The 26,887-nt window shown below is 43.0% G+C and overlaps 1 protein-coding gene across 3 annotated transcripts in view; it reads right to left on the bottom strand.

Moving 5' to 3' along the window:
- Positions 1-26,887, bottom strand: part of cacna1ab (calcium channel, voltage-dependent, P/Q type, alpha 1A subunit, b) — a 76,543-nt gene that overhangs the window by 35,661 nt on the left and 13,995 nt on the right. For all 3 annotated transcript variants that reach the window (XM_041035514.1, XM_041035516.1, XM_041035515.1), the window contains exons 3-27: positions 26,202-26,293; positions 25,737-25,889; positions 25,175-25,362; positions 23,374-23,477; positions 23,084-23,199; positions 22,913-22,957; positions 22,437-22,529; positions 21,908-22,105; positions 20,679-20,791; positions 20,065-20,177; positions 19,417-19,548; positions 19,242-19,314; positions 18,008-18,128; positions 17,758-17,825; positions 17,322-17,428; positions 16,242-16,395; positions 13,892-14,499; positions 12,775-13,082; positions 12,042-12,174; positions 11,750-11,879; positions 11,232-11,291; positions 10,840-10,946; positions 1,617-1,716; positions 850-1,010; positions 110-247 (exon numbers count right to left, since the gene is read on the bottom strand). In XM_041035514.1, the coding sequence (XP_040891448.1) occupies positions 110-247; positions 850-1,010; positions 1,617-1,716; positions 10,840-10,946; positions 11,232-11,291; positions 11,750-11,879; positions 12,042-12,174; positions 12,775-13,082; positions 13,892-14,499; positions 16,242-16,395; positions 17,322-17,428; positions 17,758-17,825; positions 18,008-18,128; positions 19,242-19,314; positions 19,417-19,548; positions 20,065-20,177; positions 20,679-20,791; positions 21,908-22,105; positions 22,437-22,529; positions 22,913-22,957; positions 23,084-23,199; positions 23,374-23,477; positions 25,175-25,362; positions 25,737-25,889; positions 26,202-26,293 (3,615 nt within the window). The remainder of the gene's footprint in view (positions 1-109; positions 248-849; positions 1,011-1,616; positions 1,717-10,839; positions 10,947-11,231; positions 11,292-11,749; positions 11,880-12,041; positions 12,175-12,774; positions 13,083-13,891; positions 14,500-16,241; positions 16,396-17,321; positions 17,429-17,757; positions 17,826-18,007; positions 18,129-19,241; positions 19,315-19,416; positions 19,549-20,064; positions 20,178-20,678; positions 20,792-21,907; positions 22,106-22,436; positions 22,530-22,912; positions 22,958-23,083; positions 23,200-23,373; positions 23,478-25,174; positions 25,363-25,736; positions 25,890-26,201; positions 26,294-26,887) is intronic.

The raw sequence follows: 26,887 nt of genomic DNA, 5'->3' as shown, positions 1-26,887 counted from the left end.
TTTACTTTAACATACACTGAAGTTTTATTTCTTTTGGTTTAACAAACCCACATTTTGTTTTGGTATTGAACACATTTTTACACATCTTTTATTAAGATCTTCTACTCACTGCGGCCACCCCTCTCCAGTTGAGACAGTGAAGAGGGTGAGCAGGGCCCAAGCCACATTGTCGTAGTGGAAATCGTACTTCTTCCACTCCCGCTTCTGAGCTTTTACCTCATCTTTGTCATACACCAAGTACTCGCCCCTGAAGGAACACACACAGCATTTATAATGAAAACACAAGATAAATCTCTGTCAGGACGAAAACATGCTTGTTTGCTCTTGATAAAATAAGAAGGGTTTGGTCGTTTTCATTGACTCCTCTAGGTGGCAGCATCTGCACAACTGATCCAACCGACTTGGGGTCACAGTGATTTCCATTTTTTTTTTAAATTTTGTTGTTGTTGTTTTTTTTTTCTTCCAGATCCACAGATCCATTTTCCATTCAGCACATCACTATGTTTATGCTTACTGTGACAGTAAGTGTCTTTTCTAGTACCAAACTTAAAATACCTGGTTCAAATGGTACAAATTGAAAAATGTTTTTTATTTGACCAAAAGTCCAAATACCACAAAATATTTAATTTACCATAATAGAATGAAAAAGAAAAGCAGAATATCCTCTCATTTGGCATCGTTTCCCTATTTTTGCTTGAAAAATGCCTGAAATGATTATTAGATTATTAAAATAGTTGTCAGTTATTCAATACTTCTGTCAATCTGATTATTTGACTAATTGTTTCAGCTCCAGTGTTATGTAATGTGAGTTATTATCGTCCGCCGTGTGTCGTGTGTTTCTGAACCAACCTGCAGTCACGCTCAAACTCTTTGGATTCGTCTGTGCAGTAGAAGAAGCGACCCTTGAAGAGCTGTACAGCCACCACAGCGAAGATGAACATGAAGAGCATGTAGACAATTAAGATGTTCAGCACATTCTTCAGAGAGTTGACCACACAGTCAAACACAGCCTGTGGGGAAGAGACAGAGACATTCATGAAAACACTTCAGCAGCCAGGCTTATTAACACACAGTGAGAGCAGCAGTGAGTTAACCTCAGACTTCATGACTGTCAAGCACTTTGGGCGACACCGGATGTTTAACTTGACTTGACATATCGCACAATGCAATAGTCAAGATTCAGTCCCTGCTAACATTCTTTTAAATATTAAAAAAAATTTTTTTTAACAATTTATAGTGAACTTAAATGAGAATTCAGTCTGTGACTACAGTTAAAAAGATTAAGACAAAATAAAATCAACCCCTCTGTAAATTAGTTTGTGACGCCGAGTTTACTGCAGCTAATGACAACAATGCCTAATAACGACTGCCCTACATTTCCCACAATTCCTTCAAACAACCTCCAGAGAAAGGGTGTTATCCGTGGTAATGATTTCAAGAAAAACTACAGTTAATTACAACCACAGAGTAATTTGAGCAATAATTGAGTAATAATTTTTACCATTAACTGTGATTTTCTCTTGTACATAAATTTCGCTAACCTGTGGGATTGTTTACAATTGAACATTGGGTCCATCCAGTACAAAAGAGGGACGTCTGCGCCTTCTCAGCCCTACCTTTAACTTGGGGAGACGTTTGATGGTCTTTAGAGGACGCAGCACCCTCAGCACTCGGAGGGACTTGATTGTACTGATGTCTTTGCCCTTGCTGCTCCCCCTAGAGTTCAGCCAAGGAACAAGAACAGTGTCAGAGGAAAATTAGGGAGCGGGCTGAAGGTATGAAGAGTTGAAACAATGGCAAGGGGCTCTTACCCAACGCTTTTAATAACATCATCAACCATATTTTTTGAAAAGGGGGTGAGGTGGGGTGAGGGGTATGTCCTCAAAGTCGAATTTATCTTAAACATTTATCTTAAACATGACCTCTTTCGTGACAATCTAAGTGACACAACACATAATATGACACTTGCAGTACATTGCACTTGTGTGGACAATCAAAGCTCTTACAGTCTCTTCTTCTGCAGAAAAAAGAAACTGCGTCAAGTGTACGTCAAACATGAAACCACTGGGAGGGAAAGCGATCAGCTGCCCGACCGTTTGGTTTCATGGACATCGAGAAGCAGCATCATCATCATTTATTAAAACCTTCACCATAATACAAAAGACATTCATTCATTACAAACTGACAGGCATCTCCCGGCAGAGTGCCCAGCCAAACCTCTTTCTTTCTTTTTCAGTGACACGCTGTTTGGTTCTTGAGTAGAAATGGAAGTTTTGGATGTGGAAACATGAAGCGTGGGCTGTAAGTATTACATGGTTAGGATTATGTCATTATAATCCTGTATTCGTTAACACTAAATGGACTGATTCTGATACGTTTCACATAGCTTCCTTTCATTAAATTCCAAATTTCTGAAGATGTTATTGGATTTTTTTCTCAGTCAGGACTGCAACCTGAACTGAAGAAGACGAGGACAGGAAACGGAGGCTATGCGAGACTCTGGGGACATGTGATGCCATTCGCAGAACAAGACATCACATGTCATAACACATACAAACACGCTGCGACAATAGAGTCAAAGGAGCCATGAGAGCGACCGGAGGAAACGATTTAGGGCCGACAGACAAACTCCTTCAGTAGTGTGTTTTAATGCACTTGTTTCCTCTCCGAAGCCCATAACTGAACATTGTGCTCGTGATTTGTGCACCCATAAACCAATATCAGTGAGAAAAAATTGGGGTGTCAGAGGAGTAAATAGCTGAGTTGATCTTTACTGTAAGTGGATGGGCCATTTTCAAAAACACAAGGCAGGAGGCGTCTGGACGTCTGCCAAGACTGAGCCGAGGAGAAGCCGTTCATCAAGGCTCGCTCTTTAACTATGAACTCAGTTCCCGTGGCAGAAAGCGTAAGACAATTCAATTCGAGGCTGATTGATTGAGTCTGAGCCTCGGCACTTCTGTGTGTGTGCGTGTGTACGAGAGTGAGACTCAATCGATGATCAATAGGCCTTCCTCCTTTGGAGTTGAGTAGGACTGAGGTCTCTCTATCAGCGCGGCTTGAGAGTATTAGAGTAAAGCCCAGTGAGGCCATAGGTGTTAGGAATTAACAACATCGCTACGCACACACATTCACACTCACATGCACACACACACACACACACACACACACACACACACACACACACACACACACACTAGCATAATAATAACGGCAACAGCTCTTTGAGTCTGAAGATTAATGTCTGAATATGTAAAGTGTGCTGTTTTAGTTTTCTATCACCCCCACTAAAGAGGCGTGTGACTGAAACATTCCTTAATTGGAAAATACGTTGAAACACTAGTCTGAGTTTTGAGTATCAAACTCTCAGGACCCGTAGGACTAAAAGGTGGCAGCAAAAGGCTTCTGTACTTTCGTCCGTCATGGAGCACAGCAGCTGTTAAAAGCCGTCTGTGGAGACTTTTACAGAAAAGAAAAAGTCCAGAACAAACTTCTCAAACTGTTCCTGCAGCATGCTGCTCCATAATACTTCATGCTGTTTATCCACATGATCAGCATGTCCCAATATAGAATGTCCCTATATACTCATATTACACTGATAGACCAAAATACACAACACCTGCCTCAATACCCATGAGTGTTAGTAGATGCCTAAGGCAGGCCCCTCATTCATTTCATTCAGTCCAGTCCTGATGGCGCCAGCCCAGTAATGAAATGCGAAGTTGAACCTAGCTTAACTTAAAGCAGTATGTCATTAACGTCATTAGTTAATGCACTTCGATGGCTCATTAAATATGTATAAGTACATTTTGGTAGATGACTTTATAACGTGACCCGCGCAAATCTACTGTTTACCTCACAAATGTCAAGACTGAGAAAAAAAACGACTGCTGCTGCGGAAACTTTCCAAAGTTGTAAAATCCTGCGTCACTGCATTATTTGCTCACTTTACCAGGGACAGCGCACATTATTTAGTGATGATAAGCTGCTTCACGGCTTTACAGCATCTGATAAGCCTTCAAACTTGTAGACTGGACTTCAGGGACTAACAGACTCATGTGAATCTTTCCTTTTTTTTTTTTAAGACTCATGAAGACCACTCCTGCTGACCAATGGGTGAACAGGGAGCAGGCAAGCTTGACAGCACCAAGCATGAGGTTTGGGATTCGAGCTGTACAGCAGTTATTTTCATTTTTGTAATCCACCGACTGACCTAACCTCTGTGAAAGAACAAAACAAAAATGCTTTTAAAGCCACCTTTCAAGCCTACAGGGCCTGACAGGCTGATAATCAAGAGACAGACTGTGGGTGGAGTAGTAAAGTAGTAAATGAATTACAAGTGGAATTATGCTCATTCCAATAAACGTGTGGGCATCGAGTCAAACCCTTTAAATCAAACCTACTGAGGTGTGCAGATGGTTTCCTGTGGTCTGTGGGTATGGTAGTGGAGAAGAAAACAAGTGGCAACGATACGGCGAGAATGAGTTTGAACGATCAGAGGAACAAAGAAAGAAAGAGAGAGAAGCTCATTTGATCCGATGATGAAGAGCAGGGGACAGAGCGGAGGAGGAGGAGGAGGAGGAGGAGGAGGGTGACTGAGGAAGAACTTTACCGGGTGCTGCTCCTGTCGAGTTTCACCGAGGGTGGAGACAGCGAGTCAGTGACAGCGACAGAAAGAAAGACAGAGACAGGGACAGAAGAAGGAGAGAAGGAGGAAGGTAGGGAAGGACACATAGACAGACAGACGGACACAAACACAGACACAACAGAGATAGAGAGAGGCCGACAAACAGACACAAGACAAGAGAGAGGGGGTTTGGTAGAAACAGGAAAAAATACATCCATATGAGAGACAGACAAAGAAGGAAGGACAGCAAGATGGCCATAGCTGCTTAGGAAACCCCACCCACCCATATATACACACTCAGATACACTCATTGCTCCCTCTCATTCCACCTCCCCCTCCCACACCCATCTCTTGTTTCCATAACGACTGTAAGGGATGTCTACACACCCGTCTGCTAGATTTGTTATTAGATTAAGTGAAGTCTGCATACTGTATTATACTGTAGTAAACATCTTCCTCCCCATTACAACAAAAAAAACCTTAACATCAATTGTTTTGTATAAAATGTTTTGTATAAAACTTAACAAACTTAACTTAAAAAAAGATTCATTTAGAAATGACTAGAAAGTAAAGTAAGTTTTGTTTTTAGAAATAGTGTCGCCTGTGATGTAATCTGGAAACAAGATTTAAATTTACTAAATTGTGAAAATCTACTATTCCAGTTTTAAAGACTTCATCAATCTGATAATAACGCACATGAATAGTGTGTTTTAACACTGCTTTACGTTTCACATGTAAAAATTGTATTTAAGTGTGACTTTGTCAGGCATAGAAAGTTGTGAGTAAAACATAAATTGAATTTCTTAAATAAAGAGATAACTCTTGAGATAATACTAAGAGTTAAAATCCATCAAGTGAATCAAGTGAAATATAAATAAAATACTTTTTTTTTTATATAAACGGAGCATTGTACCTCATTCCTTCCTCTTGTATTCTAACATTTAGGGATGCTCCTTTTATTCCCACAGAACTGCACTTATCAACCATTTTAAATAAAATATCCAAACTTATATCCTTGACATCTACAGTGTAATAAGAGCACCTCTGTGGCATTAGCCCCCTGGCTGAGACTCCTGACATGCAAACCTTCCTCCTCTCCTGGCTGTCTTCCGCTGTGGCCTGCGGTGCTACCCAGCTCTATGAAGAATTACCTTCACGGTTGGAAGAGGAAACTCGATTGCTGCATCCATTTACACCGATTCTTATCTTATCACACCATAATGATCAATTAGAGCAGGCCCACAGCACAAATTGCCCTCATTAGATCTGCAATCATCTAGTGGGATTTTATCAAAGCTCTTTTGCATGCACATCTGTGCAGGGGAAGAAAGAGGCATTAAATCTTTACAAGTGGCCGGTTCCAGGTTTTCTTGACATGTTAGAACACATAGGCATACACTCAGGACATCCGTCATGAGTGGGGACTCAAGAAACCAGGATTTGTGTGTATTGTCCCATACACACACACCGTCAATAGAAAGACAAGGCATTCTCACAGAGTACTGCGACTGCATGCAGTTCTCAGTCACGACCATGTTTCATTCAGCCTTTATTAGGAAGATGAAGGGTGCCAGAAGCGCAACTGTTGTGTTTAAAACCCATAAAACTCTGAAGCCATTGCACTCTGACCATGCTAAAAACCCTCCGTACAATGGTTCTGTCATGTACCTGCTTTTAAACAACGTCATGCATCAAAGTGAAATTTCACAGGTGAAACCTTTGCCCCTTAAGCAAACCTGTACTATAGCTCAGCCCTGGAGCGGGTGGTGGGAGCGAGGAGGCAAAGGAGGATAGATGGTGGAGAGGGAGGACAGGTGGAGAGAGGAGGCGAAGGTGAGGGGGGCCAATGGGAGCACCTTGAAAGGGAACGGAAAGGGCGATTAAAGAGGTGAGAGGGCAAAGAAGGGGAGGAGAGAGCCTTAAAGAAGGTGAGAGGAGATCAGTGAAGGAGGGGAGGAGGCATCCTGTTTTCAGCCGGGAGTCATGCTGTGGAGGGTGCAACAGTGGAGTGATTTTCAACTTGCTATAACAAACTTATCAGCCAGATGGAACAACAGAATTTGATAAGTTCTCTCTTGCTGCTCGTCTTTTTTTGCTAAAGTGATATTTCACTTTGGAACATTTTCACTTTTCTGCTGAGAAAAAGTCAAACTGTGATCCATGTGTTTGAGTTCACATAATCTGTCCAACATCATTATTTATTCTTTCGTGGGAACCTGTGACAGGTGCTGCTTTGGTACTTTTAATTTGAAAACCAAATAATTCCATCTATCTAAACATCTATTCCTGTGTATGTATATGAAAAGGTTAGATTATTTATAGTTCCCAAAATACTGTAATAAAAAATGTAATTCTGAATAACATCTTTTCAAACAGGAGACCTGATATGTGCTGCTCCTGAACTTCAGCAGAGGCGTGAAAAGTTAAACCAAAGTAATATTTCACTTGAGATTCTTACCACCTGTTCCCTGTATGCTGTGCTGTCAAACACTTGTATGTGCACCTTCCCCATCCTGTTTCCTTCTCTTTTTAGTTGATGTCACTCTGCATTCAGATCTCTGTTCTACAGTCCGATAGGCGGTGAGGGCTGTACATAGGATTGTGATGATTTAGGTGCAGACAACGTGAACGTGTGAACGCACCGTGACAGTGACTTTCAGAACAGCACTATGACTTCTATTTGCTATTAACAACAGAAGTGCTGCGGGTTCAGCTTGAGCGTAAAGTGAATTCATTAGCACCGCTGGCTGTGGTGTGGGACAGGATGTCTGCCTCTATAGTTTTTATGTGAGATGCAAATGAATTGCTCCTCAGTTCACTGTGGGATAACAGGCAGCAGGAGAAACTGACCTGAAATGTGAGAAGAGAAAGTGGATCAAAGTTTTGATCAATGTTCTACTACTTTCACACAGGTCTCCTCCGCCCACAGTGACAAGTCTTTTTGTTATTTTCCTATGGTTTACCTCCTTTTTCTTCTTGTCAATCTACACTAAAGGAGGGATTTTAGGATAAGTATGATTTTTCTTTTGTTAAAAAAATAGTTAAAAGATAAAGTTCAAAGTTGAAGCTGGTATTATTCTGTTTTTTTTTTTTTTTTTTGACTATCAACAAATACAACAAAAAGACCAAAACCAATAATTAACTGAGCCTACAAACCTTCCAAGGATCATAATTTGCATCTGAAAATAGTCCACAACAGATGCACAGTTTACTTCAGCAGAAACAGATGGACTCAGGACTGAGTACTACAGACAGGGCAGGGCTGTCAGAAAGTATTCAGAGATGGACTAACACACTGTTGGTTTTGTTCTTTTTGTGGAATTTGTGGATAATTACAAAATTTTGGAATAACACCAAAACAATGTCAACTTGTACAACTTGACCTCCGCTCATGCCGCCTAAAGCAAATGTGTTTCCACTGACTTTTTCTGCAGTGGCACCACCTCTAAGATTGGTTTAACATTCCATCTGAACACAAACTGACGGCAGCTACTAACTCAAAGATTCACAGAACATATTTAACTGGAGCACATTCTTTGCCTGGGACCGACTCCAAACAGCATTGACATAGATCTGAGTGATGCCGTCTTCTGCATCACGGGTTCAGGTGTTCAGGTTCATGCAGCCACCAAGGCAGACATGCACTGATCATCCACAGAGCTGAGGAGGATGCACACACAAGCGTTTCCTTTCTTTCTCACTCACCCTTGTTTTTTTTTTTTAAATCACATACAAACACACACTCAGTCCCACTCGGGTACATATATCATACATATTTAATGCATATGTATTGACCTATATACTACCTTATAATAACAAATCATTCCACCCACCACACCCTGCCCCAGCATGCCTCCCTCCTTCCCTCCCACGTTCAGTCTGTCTCCCCCGGGTCGTGCAGAGGAAGGAGAGTTAAATACCTGTGCCTCCCGGTACTTTAACATGGTCAGAACGGCGGATGAGTATGTGTGTTTGTGTTTGGTGTGTGTGGGTAAAAGAGAGAGAGACAGGGGGACGAGGCGATGAGCCCTGGTGGTGTTCCTGCCTGTGGCGAACGGATAGCCTGGGCACTTAAAGGGTTAAAGGTGTCTGGGGCGCCCTCACCCCCACGGACTGACTGTCTGCGACCTCCAGTCCAGAGGACAGGGGAGGATGAGGAGGCAGGAGGCGAAGGTGTGGTTTGGTGGGAGGCAAGATGTTGACTTCAATGGTTGTTGGAGAGGTGGGGGTGGAAGGTGTGTGTGGTGGCGTTTGGAGGGGCTGAAGGGTTAATTACTTATATATATATACTCAGACAGGAGTGAATAGGGTGTGGTTGAGTGGAGATGACAACAAGCAAGAGAGGAACAGGTGACACTTGTTCCAAACATACAGCACAAAGACTCAATGAAGAATTATACATTGTCCAATTTGGTGAGAAGTTTGTCTCAGTCTCTCTGTAATCTACAACTGTCCAATAAGGTCCAGCCTAAAACAACTCAAAAGCTGCTGGATGAATCGCCATGAAATTTTGTACAGACATTCTTGGTTCCTACTGAGTTTGACAATCCCCTGACTTTTCCTCTAGCACCACCATGAGGTTAATGTTTGTGGCTTTGAGTGAAATGTCTCAACAACTATTGGACCAATGCCATGAAATCTGGTTCAGACATTCACAGTCCCCTTCAGGATGAACTGTAATAACTTTGGTGACACTCATTCTTACTTTTTTTTTTAGTATCCTTAGGTTTTATGAAGATATGAGTGCTCTGGCAGGAAGGATTGGCTTTGTACCATGTGGTACAAATTCTGAATGAACAGAATGAAGGTGGAGAAAATCTGCAAAATGCAGTCAAAATAGAGAAACAACCAATTATGGAAGCAAGGAAAAACCTTTTGGTTTGAAGAGGTTGACTGAAAGCAATGAAAGTGATTCGATATTCTGTTGTTCTCTTTCTCTTTTTGCTGTATATTAGGATTAAGAGGGTTGTAAGGGGGTCGAAGGGGGAAATACAGTAGATGCACAAAATGTAATAACAGACAGGAGGAGGAGCTCTTATGAAAGGGGGGTTAAAAGTTGTCTGGACGGAGGTGAAGGCATCAGCAGGGACCAAAGCTGTGGAGGACCTGGGGGATGTATTGGTAAGCAAATGTTTTGGGGATCAATGTTGGGAAATTAGATGCAAGAAGAGAGGAAGGGATGACTCACGGCCTGGTTGGTGGAAATATCAGAGCGGCATGGATTGACAAGGGAAACAAGGGAACAGGAGCAAGGTAGATTGGGAGGAAAAAATGTTGATAAGGAGCAGGTGGTGCTTTGTACTTTATTAGATCAGACAGTAAAGGGGAGAGATGCTTGGGATAGCTGTTAAGGTGATTGTTTCAGGTAAGGTTTGAGGTTCGTGGAGGGTGGAGTTGGGTGGAGACAGTGTAACTACACTCTAAAAACTTATTTCACTTTCAGCACGTTTGGGGTCCTCAGCACAGAAAAAAACTGTCATTTTATTTCGATGTTTATCGATACAATTGTTCCAAAGGACTTTCTCAGGTTCTCCAAAGATTGTAGAACCAAGAAAAAGCAAAACGTTATGAGAAGCCCTTTTTTCTTTTTAGAGTGTAGGTGAGAGATGGTTAAGGTCTTACAGGTTGAGGAATATCAGGGTTAGGTTTTAGTTAAGGATCTCGGGTGGTTGTCCAGATGAAGTGGCGATGAGACGTAGAGAAAGACCTCCTGACACAATGCCACGTGATTATGACCAATGATGGACTAGAGGTGGACATGGAGAAAGGGTAGACTGGGGGGTGGGGGGGGGGGGTTGGGGGTGGGGGTAAAGAGATAATGACAGGACTACAGAGAAAGAAGAAAAAACAATAAACAAAAGAAAAGAAAGAGGCAAGACTAGAGCTGAAAGAGAGAAAGTGGAGAAGGACGAAGAAGAACAAGGGAAGAGGGGATTTTAAAGGTATAAAGGAGGAAGAAAAAAGAGATTGAAAGAGAAACAGGGACAGGGTGAAAGGAAGACAGAAAGAAGAAAGACAGTGGAAAGACAGGAAGTGATGATATTCTGTACAGCAGGCTGAGAAAATAGGAGAGAAAGATCAGCATCGCCTGTTGTAGCGGACGCATCAGTCTGGGTGACGAGGGTCTTTCTGCGGATGGTGTGTGTGTGTGTGTGTGGGCTGTGATGGTGGAGATGATGAAGAGGAGGGTGGGGGGGGGGGAGATGGGCACTTACGTGAAGGCGAAGGCCACCAGAGCACCACTAACCACTATAAAGTCCAGAATGTTCCACAAGTCGCGAAAGTAGGAGCCCTGGTGGAGAAACAAGCCCAGCACCACCATCTGGAAGACAAGGAGCATGCTCAGTACAGCATACACACACACACACACACACACACACACACACACGACAACTCAAGCACACACTCACACACAAATCAGGACACAGACACAGTACAAATACACAAAATATACTTGTACGAACACAAAAACACAGTGATATTAACAAAAAAGGGGACACACAAAAAACACAATCATAAAATCACACAAAAACAAAAGCATTAAAAAAAAACAACAACAGCCAACACACAGGCTCAAACACGCACTCACACAGTGATACTTTGTTACCTTGATCAACATTTCAAATGTGAAGACGCCTGTGAAAACGTAGTCAAAATAACGCAGCACCTGCAGAGCAACACAACACAGTGAGATGTAATTATCGTAACACACAGAGAAGCAGGAAGATGAATCAGAGGGAAACACGAGGAGAAACGGAGCTGGAGAGCTTAACAGAGAAAGAGGCAGACTGTCAGACACCAGCCAGGGTCTAATCCAAATTCTGTTTTCATTTTCTATGTTCAAACTCACATTTTATAATATGTATTTGTCATTCCAACATTTTTTTAAGCTCAAATAAACAAAATAATAAAGAATTCACCAATTTCTTTTTTAATTTTCCAGTTTTACCAACTATAACACAGAGTTTCACAGCATGGGAACTGATGACTGATGGTGTCCTCGTTTTGGAAGACTTTGCTCGTCTTAACGTCCTTGGGTGGCATCCTATTCTCAAACGTATAGAGGAGCAAACTCACTGCACAGGCAGACAAAGACAGAAAGACACACACAGAGTAATGTCTCACGTTGTTTCGTGGTGAGTCAGGCGAGACAGGGTCCTCGGCAGCGAGGGCAATGCTGCTCATAGCGATGACAGACAGGATGCTGAACTCAAAATACTTCAGAGTCAGGATGTAGTGACAGCACTTCCGAAACCTGGTACAAACACAGACAAATGCACATGTTGAACTGTTTAAACATTTCTTGTCCAAGAGAGAAAAATGCTCATCTTCTATAACTTTTCTACGTCTTTAATGACGACATAGTACGACAATGCCAGGGTTTTACACACACACACACACACACATAAATACTTACGGGTTAGTGGTGGACATTATGAAACAGGAGCTGTAGGGAGGCATCGGTTTGGGGCCATCTTCGTCTCCTCCCTCATCCTCCTCTTCCTTCTTCTCCTCGCTCTTCTTCTGGTCGGTGTTGGCGTTCTTGTTCACTAAGCAAAACAAAGAGAGAAAACAAAGAGGAAAGACAAAAGGAGGTCAGCTTCAATAGAGGAAGGCAGCAAACACATGAAACATATCTGCCAGCACTGTTTCAAGAACAGAAATGAGTGACAGCAGATTTGCATCAGCCAGTACAGCAATGTTTTTAAAATGGGAACACCATTGCTTTCACATGTCAAATTTACCATACATAGGACGTACTACTCAGTACATTTGTAGCCTTCTTCAGGCACATCACAACACTTTATATGCTTTTATTTCATTTTTTAAACCACTTTTTGTTTTGAATTACAGTTGAGATCCATCTCAACTGAGGTGTGTCCAATGTACATTTAATCTTAAATGTAAACAGGCCACTAAACTCTATGCGGAGGTGTAGTGTCGCAGGGGTGTGGCCAAAGTACTGGGACAGGTTTTTGAACTCGCACAGCCACACCTCTGAATAAAGTGAGGCAGGAGAAGTTGTAATTATTTTTGTGCAGTGCAAACTCTCTGCTTTCTCAATGTCAGGGGATTTATGACGCGGCTTCATAGTCTTCATAGCTCCTTATGCCCTCGTTTGCCCATGATAAATCTCCCTTGATGCTCACCTTGCAGGATGGCGTTGGTGGAGGGGTAGGGGTAGACAGGGGGCATGTCTATGGTTGTGTACTCGGGTTTGGCCATGCTGGTCAGGATCAGGCTGTCCATGCTGTGGAGCAGGGTGTGGGTGTCGGCGTCGCGGCAGTTCAGCAGGTTGTTGACGTGGTCTGGGTGGTCAGGATGATCTGGTGGGAGGGCATAGGGATGCTCATGGGCACTTGCCAGCTTGCTGTTGTTGCGGAAGTTGTCCAGGTCCTCGTTGTATTGTTGAATGGGTCGTGTGGTGGAGAGATTGGGACCAGTGCTGTGGTGCTCCCTGACAGAGAAAGAGGGAAAGACAAGAGATAGAGAGAAAGGAGGAATCAGGGGCAGGAGAGAGGAATATGGATGAAACAAGGATGGGGACGGAAAGGATTAGGTGCTGGAAAGTGCATCTTATCAAAAACACCAGATGTGGCACCATATGTTCCAAAATGTGCATGGTTTCCTGTACTGTTTGTACCAACACAAGCAGGACACAATGCTAAAACTATTAATTTGAGCACACAGACAAATCTTACAGTTTTGTCTCTCCGGACACAAACTAGGGAAACTGGGGAAAAAAATATATGCTTTACACCTTTCACATGATAAAACAGTGAAGTATGACTGAAGTATATCAAAGTTTGTGTAATGCTGCTGGCGTACAATACAGTTTGAGCCCCATAATGGCCAGATCCAACTGATGTGGGGCATCTGGAACAAAATGACATGAGACTGCCTAACCAGGCCCTGAGCGGGCAGAAAAACCGGCATGTCAGAATTTTTCTGCCGTCTCTCATCTAGTTTGACATCTGTGATGCGGTCCTTGACATTTTGGGCACCGTGATTTTTGACATTGCTCATCAGGACATTCTGTCTCTTGCCTCTCCTCCCCAAGTCCTTGCTAAATTTTCAAAAGCCACGGTCACCTAACCTAAGCCACCAAGAAGCCCGTCAGAGGTCATTATCTGAAGAAGTTAGTGGCCGGAGTGTCATGTGGCTTCCTGATTCCTTAGACAAAGACAAACTTAACTGGCTATTAATGCTTGTCAGGTTGTAATTTGAGACTCGCAAATGGAGAAAATAAACCCTTCCTTCACTCACTTTCTGGTGCGGTGCCCTCGGCTCCTCTCCTGGTTGCCGTGGCGATGCCGTCTCGTCTTCCGTCCCTCCCCTTCCTCGCCTTTCTCCCCCTCTCCCTCCGTTCCCCTGGATCTGTGTCTTCTGCCCTCCTCTCCCTCCCTGGCTGCCCTGCGGTGCTGCCTGGACCTCCTGTGCTCATTGTTGCCCTCTCCCCCTTCACTGTGGTGGGGTGACACACTGCGAGTCTCCCTGCCTTCCCTGTTTCTGTGCCGGTGGCCCCGGTGGCTCCGGTGGCTGTGCCTCTCCTCCACCTGCTGGCCCTCCACACTGCCCTCCACATTTCCCAGAGACGTGCAGCTGAATCCGTGCTCCACGCGGGTCTCTGTGGGCTGACGTGCGTCTCCGCTGTCTGGCCCGGTGGCTTTCTGATGGTGATGGTGGTGGTAGTGGTAGTAATGGGCGGCTCGGCGATAGTGGTCGATGTCCTGGTGCCGGTACTCCTGGTCCAGAGGCAGCTCACCAGGTTGGGTCTTGTTGGTGTTGTTGTTGCGGTTGTCCTGTGGGTTGACCACCAGCGGCCGGTCCAAGTGGGTCTTCATGTCACCACGTCCTTTCCGTGGGTAGGACACCTGAGTGAGGGTAAGAAGGCAGCAGTGGGTGCTGTTACAGTCTTAGATATATGTCGAAAAGTTAAGTCATCCAAATTATATGAGACACATTTTCTTGCTTAGCCCTAGAGATATCTAGCCATGCAGAAACGTTCTGTTTATGTGCCCTTGTTTTGAGATATCCACATCTGAAAATACGGGATAATCCACAGACCTCAAGGAACAGATTTTTTTTTTTTTTTTTTTTAGAATTTACCATCTCCACTGTATTGAGGTGGTAGCTAACTTTTCACAGACATCTCAAAACCTGGACAAATAAATCCCTAAATATTTGTATGACATAGCTGCATGTTTGAAACTGTTGGCCACAGATATACACAGTTCGGCAAACAATCCACCATTTTTGGCTCAACATGAACAATTTTAAGGCAAAATTGTCACGAGTATTTTCAGAACCACGAAATGGTAAAACAGCTCCAGCTGTGAATACGCAGTTTGCCGAGCCATATCCAGTCGACTCCCGATCATCATTGTGTTCACTTCCTTTTTGAAGTGCTTTACACTTCGCCCCGTTCCAATTTGAGTCTGCTTCCTTCTTTGGGTACAGCTCTGGATTTCTCTGCATGCCCCACTTTTTAATGCATCGCTCCCAAGCAAGCAGCTTCAAGTCGTCCCACATAGCAGCGGCTAGTGCAATAATAACACTCTTTCACAGGCTTAAAGGGACATTACACCCTGGAACCAACAGATCAGTGCAATGCAGCATGACCCAGACTACACAGTGGTTAAAAAGCAGGCCAGGCCCTTGTGTTAGTCCAGTGTTTTCACTGCAGATCACCACACAATGCATACAGATGGGCCAAAATGTAATGATATTAAAAAGTAACTTCACATCAGACTGAAAAGCAGTGTTCAACAACCCTTAAGAGTTCAAACTTTCAAGTCTGTTTCACCTCTGTCCACATCCAGCCTCACTCACGGATGTGGTTAGGTGCAGTCAAACATGTAAATGGAAACAAGATTCCCAGCTGATGTGAAATTATTCTTAAAAAAAATATTTGTTAATAGGTTCACAACTACTAGGAAAGCATTGGTAAAGTAGCAGGCAACCAGTTTGTAGAAAAACTGAGAAATGCAATGAAACAAAACAAACTGGTTACCTGCCATATTCACAAAGAAACTTGTAACTGTCGGTACCAGTAACGGGAATCAAGTTCAGATTTTGTTGATTTTAAACTGATGTGTATGTAAATTTTTTGAGTTCCCAAAAGACCTTAGACTAAGTTCATCTCTTACACATATTCTCACACTGGGACAAGGATGAACATAATCTCAGGATTTTGGAAAACCAGGGAAATTATTTCCTATGATTTTGCATCAACTCCAGCTCTTGGAGAACAATTGGCAAGAACATCTGGTCCATGTTCTTCTTAAAATGCTGGAACCTGGTTGTGGTAACATGGTGATATATATTTTTGGGACATTTTTTATATAACTGGGCACAAATGGCAAGTTTACTGAATATCTATTGACTTTTAATGCCGACTAAGAGTCGAGTCACTTCTTTTTCATTTTTCAACTGACTTGTTCAAAGTGACTTTAGCCCTCAGGTTCTAAACATGAGCAATAATGTCCCTTTAAGTGGTTAAAATAACCAAACATATCATTATACAAACATTACAACAAATATTCACCATATATATCAGGAGTAGACTGCATATATATGTGTATACATGTCTTTTTTTTCAGGGGGGGGTCCTCACCTCCTCTCCCTCCCCTCCCACCTTCCAGTCATCCTGCTCTAGCTCATTGTAGAGCGCCTCGCGGCTCGTCATCAGGTTCTGCCTGCGGATCTCACTCGTCCTCTGCTCCCACACCGACTTGTTACCCTTGGCGTGGTTCTTCTGCTGCTCCTTGCTGTTAGAGGAGGTTGGGATGGGGTGATTTGGAGGAGAAGAAGGTATTTGGTGGGAAAAAAAGAGGGAGAGAGTGAGGAGGTTTGAAGAGTTGGGCAGAGATGGAGAGACAGACATTGAGGAAAAAGGAAAAGAGAGTCATGGTGGTGAATAAGACAGTGAGACAGAAAAAGGGGAGGAAGGATTAGAGATTGTGGAATGAAACTGTAAGATTCTTGACAGCAAACAGAGCGAAGGAGTGTCACCGGAGCTGTTCACCTGAGAGGCCTTAGAAATCACCAGCTGGATCAGCTGGTTGATGGCCATAGTGACTATTAGTGCTCTTTCTTTTTATCTAAAACATGAGAAACACTATAAAAACAAAATGCAAAATCCCTAACCTATAGAAATTATACACGCCCCTGCTACAGTAAACGACTGAAGCACAAAACCGCCAGCTTCTAATCTAACCGTCAAAGACTTGGCTCGCCACAGCGCCTGAAGAGTCCGGTGACTTCTAAAGGAGCAGCAGGGTTTGTTTTTTTTCCGAGCATCATTTTGATGCGTCCTGTTGTCAGCGTTTCTTCTGCCAGGAGCAGATTTTTACAGACTGTTCGCCTCTCGCTCCTCTTCACTTCACAAAAGCCCCGAATCTGTTCCTTTCACTCGCAGAACAATCGCTTAATCATGTTTTAGAGGACGAGAATGGGGAGAGTGTGATGGTGTGTGTTTGTGTGTGTGTGTGCGTCACGTGTACATGAATACCTGCCAATCACAAATGTTAGGAAAGACAGATTTGAGAGAGTAGCAGTGCTTTCTGTGTGTGTGTGTGTGTGTGTGTGCTTGTGTGTGCGCAATTTTACAAAAAAAGTGAGTGAGAGAGATTTTTGTCTAGAAGCGTGGGTGTGTGTGTTTGGCTTATGTGTGTACATGTGTTTTTGTACTCACGCAGCAATAGACAGGTTGGCTGCCGACAGTGGGCTGACTTCCGCCACCTCCTTGGCCTTCTGCAGTGCTGTCTTCTGATTGGCCGCCTCCTCTTGTTCCTCCTCATCCTATCGGAGAAGAGGAGAATCATCTCATTCACTTGATCTTGGTTTAAATTGCAACACACTGGCACATAATACATTTAAAACAGCAACCAGGAAAAAATGCCAGGCAAAATCAAGTGTTCAGTCATTTTTAAATCAAACAATGCTGATTGAATTTTGACAAAAACAAAATCCTGATCAAACTTCCTGCTATTTTCAACATTTTACAGATTAACGAGGAGTGTAGGGTCACAGGTCAAAACAAAAGGTCATTGTTTGTTAAGAAATGACCCCAGATATCTTTCAGAGGTTACAGGAGGGAGAATGTATTTTTTTCTGGTTTGATCCTGTACCTTGGTGAGCTCCTGGGCGTTGGCCAGGTTGTCAACAGCGATGGCCAAGAATACGTTAAGCAGAGTGTCTGTGGTGGCAGAAGTTAAGGAGAAACACAAGATGTATCTGATCACCTGGTTTATCACCAGGAAGAACTTGTGGAGAATAAAGAATAGGAAACAGAGGAAAGGGACAGGAAAAAGGACTTATCTTCTTATCATCAACATAATTGTGTTAGCAGACTGAGCTTATGCATAACCGGAAGGATACAGTTGCCGAAGAGTGTGAGGACAATGAAGAAGATGGAGAAAAGCATCCCTTTGTCGTTAACTCCGCCCTGGGACTCAATGCCATCATACATTACCACGTTCCAGTCCTCTCCTGTCAGGATCTACAGACAGGGAGGGAGAAAACGTCCAGGATGAAGTTGCACTAAGGGTTAGTTATAAAACTGAAATGAACAGGAAATTTATTTATCCTCTTTACCAAGAAATACAGAGGAAAATAATGAACACAAGCAGAGTCTGAGCTGCTTTTGCCACCAGAGGACTGAGTTTACCAATCTACTTTTTGGAAACTTGTGAGTATTTTTAAATGGACGTAACAAATTTATGCCCTAAATTTATAATCCTTAAGATGCCAGATACGGTTGATTTAGAGACAGCAGTTGTTACTGCTGTTGACAGCAAGTGAATTTTAATACTATATATTAATACAGGTCCCAGAAGTCATGTCCGAGTGCTGTCCGAGTTTGATCCCTAAAATTTTGTGGTAAAAAAAGAAAGCTGCCTTGTTCCCCCCAGAATGTGACTGAGTGAACACATGTTGGTGTGATTTAATACAAATGTACGTACAGAAACCAGACACACACAGCTGGCCTCTGAGTCACTCACAACAAAGCAACGCAAATGGCTCTTAACAAAAGCCGTCTCTCTAACTGGGTACAGGGAACATGGAAACATGGCGACTGCAGTCAGAACTGAACAAGTCATCTGACAAACTGATGACTGATGACAACAATGGCCTCTATTAAATTTCTCACTCTTGAAAAGAGCTTCAGCCATGCTGAAAATGTACACAAGTGTGCACGAGTGTGCTTACAGTCATGTTTGCAAAACGCAGTTACTCACCGGTGTCTAAAAGGACAGATCTGTTCAACCACACTGTAAAATGTATTTAGCTGAATAAACTCAAGTTTTATTCACATAAACGGCTGAAGAAACTGACAATGGAAATTTGATACAGAACATCTTCACCGAGACCCGAGCTAATGATAATCTCTCAACTGTCCCCTGCTGCATCACCAGTGTGCGACACAGGCTAATGTTAGCGTAGACATAGAGTCTGCTTACGTCAATGAAATGTTACATAAAATACCTTTTATAATAATAACAATAGCTTATATCTGATGTTTAATAATATGTCAATATGAAGAGAATCATAACAATATCTTTTTTTTTTTCGTATAGAACCATAAACATATTTGTAAATATTTCTCTCTCACCTGAAACACTGTCATGATCGCCGCGGCAAAAGTGTCGAAGTTAGTCGGTGGAGTTCCTGTTTCAAAGTTGAATCTGAAGAGAAGAAAAGAAAAAAGTGAAACGTCATTACAGTCACATATGCACGAAAAGATATACGTATAAAATTTAATACAGAGAACTTGTATTGATACTGACTGTCCCCCAAACAGCTGCATCCCCAACAAGGCAAAGACCACGATGAAGAGGAAGAGCAGGAAGAGCAAACTGACGATGGACTTCATGGAGTTTAGCAAAGAAACCACCAGGTTTCGAAGAGGAGCCCAGTACCTGAGGAGGAGGAGGAGGAGGAGGAGGAGGAGTTGGAAGGTTAATCATGAAGGAAACACAAAGAAGAGAAAAGTAGAGTAGCAGAGCTTATTGTTCAGCTCTATCTGTACAGGTAACTGCATATTCCAAACCGAACACAGTTTTATTTCTTTATTTTAGCACGATGTCACCAAGCATCCCTGCTGAGAGAGCAAAACCTGAACGTCAGGAGAAATCTGTCCAAGGGAGCAGCATCGTGACGAACAGGGACGTAGCACACAAACAAAACAATGAGCGTGAGTCAAATCCAATTAAAATCTCACCTGAAGAGAGCGTCAAACAAGTGTCACAGTGACGAAACCTCAAACAGTGTTACAACACTGAAAGGATTTTCAAATTAAAACACCAGAATCCCAACAACTACATGATCATGCACGTGTAAAGTGTGTGTGTGTGTGTGTGTGTGCGTGTGTGTGTGAGAGAGGGAGAGAGAGAGAGAGAGAGAGAGAGAGAGAGAGAATAAGAAAGAGACTTTACTTGGTGACTTTGAAGATGCGGAGCAGTCGCAGAGCTCGTAACACACTGATCCCAAAGGACGTACCCGGTTTGATGGTGGCCCACACCACCTCAAAGATACTGCCCACAATAACCTGCAAACACACAACACACACACACACACACACACACGCAATTCATTATATCCTGTTGAGTACGTTCAGGATGTTTTCAGATATCTGAATTGTTTTAACTTTAAAAATGAACACTGATAACTGCACTGAGTTATATATACTTTTATCAACTCTGCATCAGATTTCCATGCTGCATCCAGCTGCCTGGACATGCAGTCACTTTACCATGTACTGTATGTCAGCATTTAATGTGAGGTAACCTGCCAGTAAGCCTCTGCAGCAATGTCAGCATGAGAAATTAATGCACATTTACTGGTGACAAACATGATGCTGAAGCTGTTCTGCGTCACTGTCGCGGCGCAACATGAGAAAAAAAAAAAAATCTCAGATCTGTTGAGTGTGGATTTGTCATCAAAACCTGATACTTTCACTTAGTTTCTATGTGTGTTTGTGTGTGTCTGTGTGCGTTTGTGTGTGTCTGTGTGAGTTTGTGTGTGTCTGTGTGAGTTTGTGCGCACTCACCACACAGTCGAAGCAGTTGAATGAGGAGTGGAAGTAGGGCTGGATGCCCAGACCATACATCTTGATCAGCATCTCAGACATGAACAAACCGAGGAAGATAAACTCTGCATAGACTGGAGGGAGGAAGGACAAAAGGAAAGAAAGGAAAGGAGTGAGTGAGGGAGGGAGAGTAGGATTATGGGAAAAGAAAGCATGGATGAAAGAGAGAGGTGGGATTTGAAAAGATGGAGACGGTGGGAATAAAGACATAGGAGCGGAGGGGGGATAAGAGGAATGAATGAGAGGAGAAGGAAAGGGGAAAGTGAAAGAAAGTCAGGTCACAGGGAGAGAGAGAGAGAGAGAGAAAGATGGAGAAAAACAAAATCAGATAAAACGACAGAGTCAAATGAGTGGAAGCTGATATCGGTGCGAGCCCAGCGGTGTATGACAGAATGGTGATGAATGGACTCCAGCTTCATATGCTACAGCTTCATATGCTAATGACACTGGACAACGGCCAGGGACAACGAGCTGACTCTGCTGAAGGCTCTGTGTGTCTGTGGTGTGTGCGTAAGTGTGTGTGTGTGTGTCTGTGTGTGTGTGTCTGGTCATGTCTGCGTCTAGAGGTAAAATAAAGAATGAAATAATGTGGGTCGACTGGAACTCGGCGAGCAGTTACAACTCTACAACACCTTTCTGTGCTTATTTCTTTTCCCTGCTGCTATCCTCGCACTGAGCTCTCAGGATGTTATTAGCAATCAAAGACAACAATAAACATACAGTAGGTATGATGCTGATGTCTCCTACTTGAGTGTATTTCTACCACTACCATCTATCATAAGACATTTTCTCTTACTGATTTAGGTATAGTATGTAAAACTAGTATATAAGAAACAACAGTATGTTCCAGAAGTTTATGATGGACTAGATGTTGCGTGGATTTGTTTCTGCTATTTAAAGGAGGTAAAATTCTAAATGCGTTGTTTGCATGTGTAGGAGGAAACTGTAGATTTGAAGTGTAAAAAGATGATTCAGCTCTGGGCGAGTTGTGTGGACAGCCGTGGTGATTAAAGGGGCAACGTGTAAGAACCGGCCAGCTGTCAAATTCATACTCCAAACACACAGGGGGCAGCATATGACCAGAGAGTTGGGGTGTCCACCCCCTTTGTAAGAGAAGAGAAGGAAAATGCGCTCTCTTATAATTTGAAATTTTAACAATTATTATACAATTATACAATTATAACACTCACAGAGGAAGTCGGAGAGGAGCTCGGGCTGGTCGTAGTGCACCGCTGCCACACAGATGGTGTTAAGGCCCACCAGGCAGAGGACCGTCCAATAGAATGCCTGCGTCTTCACTATCTTGCGGATGAAGAATCGCAGCCGTCGCTCCTTCTTACTGTAGTTGGAGCCCTCCTTACTGCTCTTTATACTGGAGCGGGCAAAACCTAAGGGGAGGGAGGCGTTTTGAGTTTGAATCACGCATTTTAATGTTCATTTTTTTTTTTTTTTTTTAATGAAATACTGGTCAGTTAGTCTGATGACAGCTACTCTAAAACCTACTTTTGCGAAACCTCAGGTGAAACACTTAAATCCAAGTAACAGGTTATAAGTTTTGTACAAATCACAGAACTGAAATCTGCGTTGAGAAGAACGGAAACTTGAACGTCTCACCTGGATAAATGGGCAGAGTTAAACACTCAGAATAGAATCGGTGTGTTTGCTGAAAAAGAAGTTCCCGCCCTCACATTTCTCCACCCACCCCTCTGTTCTTCTTACCTACTGCGTCTCCAACGTTGTCCTCTCCTTCCTCAGGGTTCAGCAGCTCTGTCTTGTTGTTTTTGGTTTTGATGGTCGGCCTTCGCCTTGAACCTAAGATGGAAAAAAAAAAAAAAAGAGACTGTTTCTGCATCTGATCTCTCAAAACATTACCGTCTCATCCTTCCCACAGAGTCTGTCACTTGCTGGTGTATTCTGCTAAATCCCACATTTACACACTTAACTGAAAATGCTTAGCATTGTTAGTTAAACACACTGCTAAGATGTGCACCAAAGCAGCTCACTGGAATTTTGTTTTTTGATTTGTCACTGTACATGCAGACAAATCTTTTGTCCTCTCATGACAAAAGCTCTGTCTCTGTGAATACTCTGTATTTCAGTTCACTCACTTGCACACATGCACACAATGAGAGAAGAAGAAGAAGAAGAAGAAGAAGAAGAAGAAGAAGAAGAAGAAGAAGAAGAAGGTCAGTTACCATCAAAGTTCCCTGTGGTATCTTCTTCAGCCAGAATCACTTCCTCTGTTCGAATTAAAGAAAACAACATCACGGTGTCAGGGTTCGGTTGGTTTGCCCACATTCAGTTTGTCGATACAGGGACTCGAGCAGTGTGTGTCAGAGTGAGTGTGTTCGTCAGTGTGCGCTGACCTGCTTTGCAGATCCACTCCAGGTATCCGTTAAGCTCTCTCTCAATCTGCTGCTGTCGCCTCAGCTTGAGGAACTCGCTCCTGTTCTCCACTCGCTCTCTCTCTTTGGCAAATTCACTGTGGGGACATTTGTCATTTTTCTTTTTTCATTTCCTCATTTCGATAGAACAAAACACGCAGAGTATAGATGATACAAAGCATACAGAATTATACAGTATTATATAAAACCAAGGAAGAAATTTTAATAGTGAAAATGTTCGCAAGGGTCCACAGACACACAGGGGACCATACCCTGAGAGTACACCCAGCACCAGGTTGAGCATGAAGAACGAGCCAATGATTATGAGGGGGATGTAGTACATCCAGTTCCAGGCACTGCCCTCCACATCATTACTCTACAGAGGAAAGACAGACACAGAGACACGGACAGGCATGTTAATTAATATATAAAAACATGTTCTTCCTTGTGAAACATTTGCAAAGTGTTTTTTTTTCTTTCATCCTCATCTTGGTGTGTGTGCACGACACAAAAAAGGCGGGAACCACTTGTAAAAACATTGCCCCATAGCACTGTTAGTGGTCATTGCACAGAGTGGCTTTAAGAGCCACTAATTAAATAACAATAAATAAAAAAACAATTACAGTTTTAGGTAGTTTTCTGTGTTTTGCCAGCTATGATTTCTGTCATGCATGACTGCATCATTTGTGATTTGGTTTGAATTTTTATATCTGCACCCGCAAAGGAGATCTTAATCAGTCTACTTGTGTGGTAAAAGCATAAGTAACTAACCAAAGGCACAAAGACGGACCAGCAGAAGTTAGAAACTTTTTCTGTGCTGCACGAGGTCCAAGGAGAGCTCAAGCATATGTTACGCTGGCTCAGAAGTGACCTATTTTCTAACTTAAAGCCTGACCTGGATGCAGAGACCTTGTATTTACGTGCAGAAACAACAACACGGAGACACACACTACGTGTGGTGTTATGTTACAGTTCCTTCTGCTCTCACAGACATTGAGCACACAACAGCAACAAAACTGTCTGACACTGTGTCACTTCTTTCTTTCATTAAACAAATTCCAGCTGACAATCAGAGAAATCGGGTTACTGGAGAACGTTGTGTTTCTGCGACCCGTGTAATGCTTTAATGGAACTATCAGCTGATTCTAATCTGCCGCTGGAGTGCTGTCTGTGTGCATGTGTTAGGCTTCATACTGCAAGGTACAGTGCAAGCAGCCCCGTTCTCTATTAAACTTTCATTGGTTTCCTCCTGACTGCCTGTGTGAATGTGGAAGTCAGCCTCCATCCATCAGAAAAGATGTTAAATATAGAGCGAGACGGACCAGAATAGAGAGTGGAAGAGAAGGAGGCGGAGAGGGAAGGAGAGCGACTCCGAAGGCAGGAAAAGGACAGATGGGAAGACGGATAAAGAGAGTCATACCGAATGATAAAGAGAAAGAGGGACGGAAAATGGCTTTTGGACAAATATATGGTGTTTTGAATCAAATCTCAAACTACTTTATGCCACATTTAGAGGCATCACCTATCTCCCCACCCGCCCATCCACCCATCCACCCATCCACCCCTCCACCCCCGTGAGTCCTTCAGTGTGCTAAAAAAACATACAGTACAAAACTAATGCACATGACTGAGAACACAGAGAGCGTTTGCAGGGAGGGATTTCAACTCTCAAGACTTGATAAGGCATTCAGCGGTGACACATACAACAGGAACTGTGGTTTATGATCCATTGATAAGATAAAACTGACTTCTTTATAGATTGAGGCTGTTTTCACACCAACAGAAACACTGAATAATAAAACACAGCCTTTACATTCATTTCAATGATTTACTCAAAACTCTACTTCCTGTATCATATTTCATCTTTTCAGTGGTATTTGTCAGGACACACCCACATGCACCCTAGCATTTTTAACCCTCTACGCTCTTCAGTCTGAGCACAGTCTAATTCTTTTGTCCACCAATCTGGCTACTTGGTTAGCCTGTACTCCAACATCCTAAAGTACTGATCTAAACTACATGGTATGCCATGTTAAAAGCAAGGTTTGGCTCAGGTTGCACAGGCTAACGTACGTAGTAGAGCATGTCTGTCCATCCCTCCATGGTGATGCACTGGAAGACGGTGAGCACAGCGAACAGGATGTTGTCGAACTGGGTGATGCCGTAGTTGGGTCCAAGCCAGCCCTCTTTACATTTCGTGCCGTTAGGACACAACCGCGATGGCAGCTCGTTGCCACATGGCAATTCATCCACGATCTCGTCTGATCAGAGAGAGAGAGAGAGAGAGAGAGAGAGAGAGAGAGAGAGAGAGAGAGAGAGAGAGAGAGAGAGAGAGAGAGAGAGAGAGAGAGAGAGAGAGAGAGAGAGAGAGAGAGAGGGACAGAAAGAAGGAAAGAGCCACAATTACAGCCAGGTAACACAATCAAAGCCATTTTTGGACAGTGAGTCAGGATGCACAGCACCAGGACCCTTACATTACAACAGCTAAATGGAATTCAGCCATCATTCTTTTTGTTATTTACATTTGTACCTTTTCTACTCTGACATGTCAAATGTGTTATTAGGTACATCGCTGCTGTTCTTGCAGTTACCTTTTGTGTCAGTATTTTCTGTATATTCTGACATTTTTTGTTACCTGTGTTATCATCATAGCAGGTGGTGTGGAACTTTCCCATGTAGAACTCCAGGCCAATGATGGCAAACATGAGGATGGCCACGAACAGCAGCAGGCCGATCTGCAGCAGGGGGATCATGGCCTTCATAATGGACTTGAGCACCACCTGCAGGCCTGGAGGACGCAGTGCAAAACCAACACTCAGAGGAGGCGTTTGGAATAGCTTGGAATGGCTGCACTAAATGTGTTGCTGATTGCCAGCTAGCGCATTAAAGATGCTGAGGTATTTAGGGACATATAGTGACTTGTTCCTTATTGGCAACTGGCAATGTTGCCTGAGCTGCAGGTTGCAGGTTTGTATTAACAAGCCAGGACACACAAGTGATCAACAGTCACCGCTAGTTTTCTGGTTGCAGTAAAAAGAAGACCGATGGGGAAAAAAGCTAAATGTAGTTACACCGTAAAATGTAAATGCACTGCACTTACTGGGAATCCCAGACACCAGTTTTAGTGGTCGCAGCACTCTGACGGCTCGTAGTGTCCTCAGGTCAAACTGAGACCCCACTGACGACAAAATACTGCAGAGAGATAGAAAGAGAGAGGGTGAGAAAACAGGGAGTACCACCAGTTTGGCAGGCAATGGCTTCAAAAACCATTATAATATTGCCAATTGACATTTCACTGACAATGGCATGTTTAGTTTGCCAAATTCACTTGTCGGCCGGGTATCAGGTATAGTTTTCACTTAGAGATTCACACCTGAAAAAAAAAAAACCCACCAACACCAACTGACAACATGGGAAAAAAATAAAAGGAATTTAGAAAAAAAAAAAACACCAAGAACTGACTGAGGCTGACAGATTGTCTCACCAGTCAGTGAGCTAGGGCGAGTATTAAGCTGCTGACATGACATAACTTGCTACCTGTCAACCGTTCCAGCTTTCTATTGTCCCACAGCAACTGAACAAATTCAATCTGCTAATGAGTAATGTGTGGTCAAGAGTGAATAAGTGCCGTACTTAAAATTAGTTTTAACTGAAAAATTAAGTATGATTTTGCACCCAATTTAAATCCAACTTAATTAAATGTGCACCTCACACTGTAACCAAGTTTAAAATGAACGATTACAACAGGAATGATTCACTTATTCAGCAACAGTATGTTGGCTCTCA

Source organism: Toxotes jaculatrix, chromosome 4 (genome assembly GCF_017976425.1).
Source record: "Toxotes jaculatrix isolate fToxJac2 chromosome 4, fToxJac2.pri, whole genome shotgun sequence".
NCBI classification, from domain to species: domain Eukaryota; kingdom Metazoa; phylum Chordata; class Actinopteri; family Toxotidae; genus Toxotes; species Toxotes jaculatrix.
Note: the sequence above shows the minus strand (reverse complement) of the source record. Positions and strands in the feature narration are given on the sequence as shown.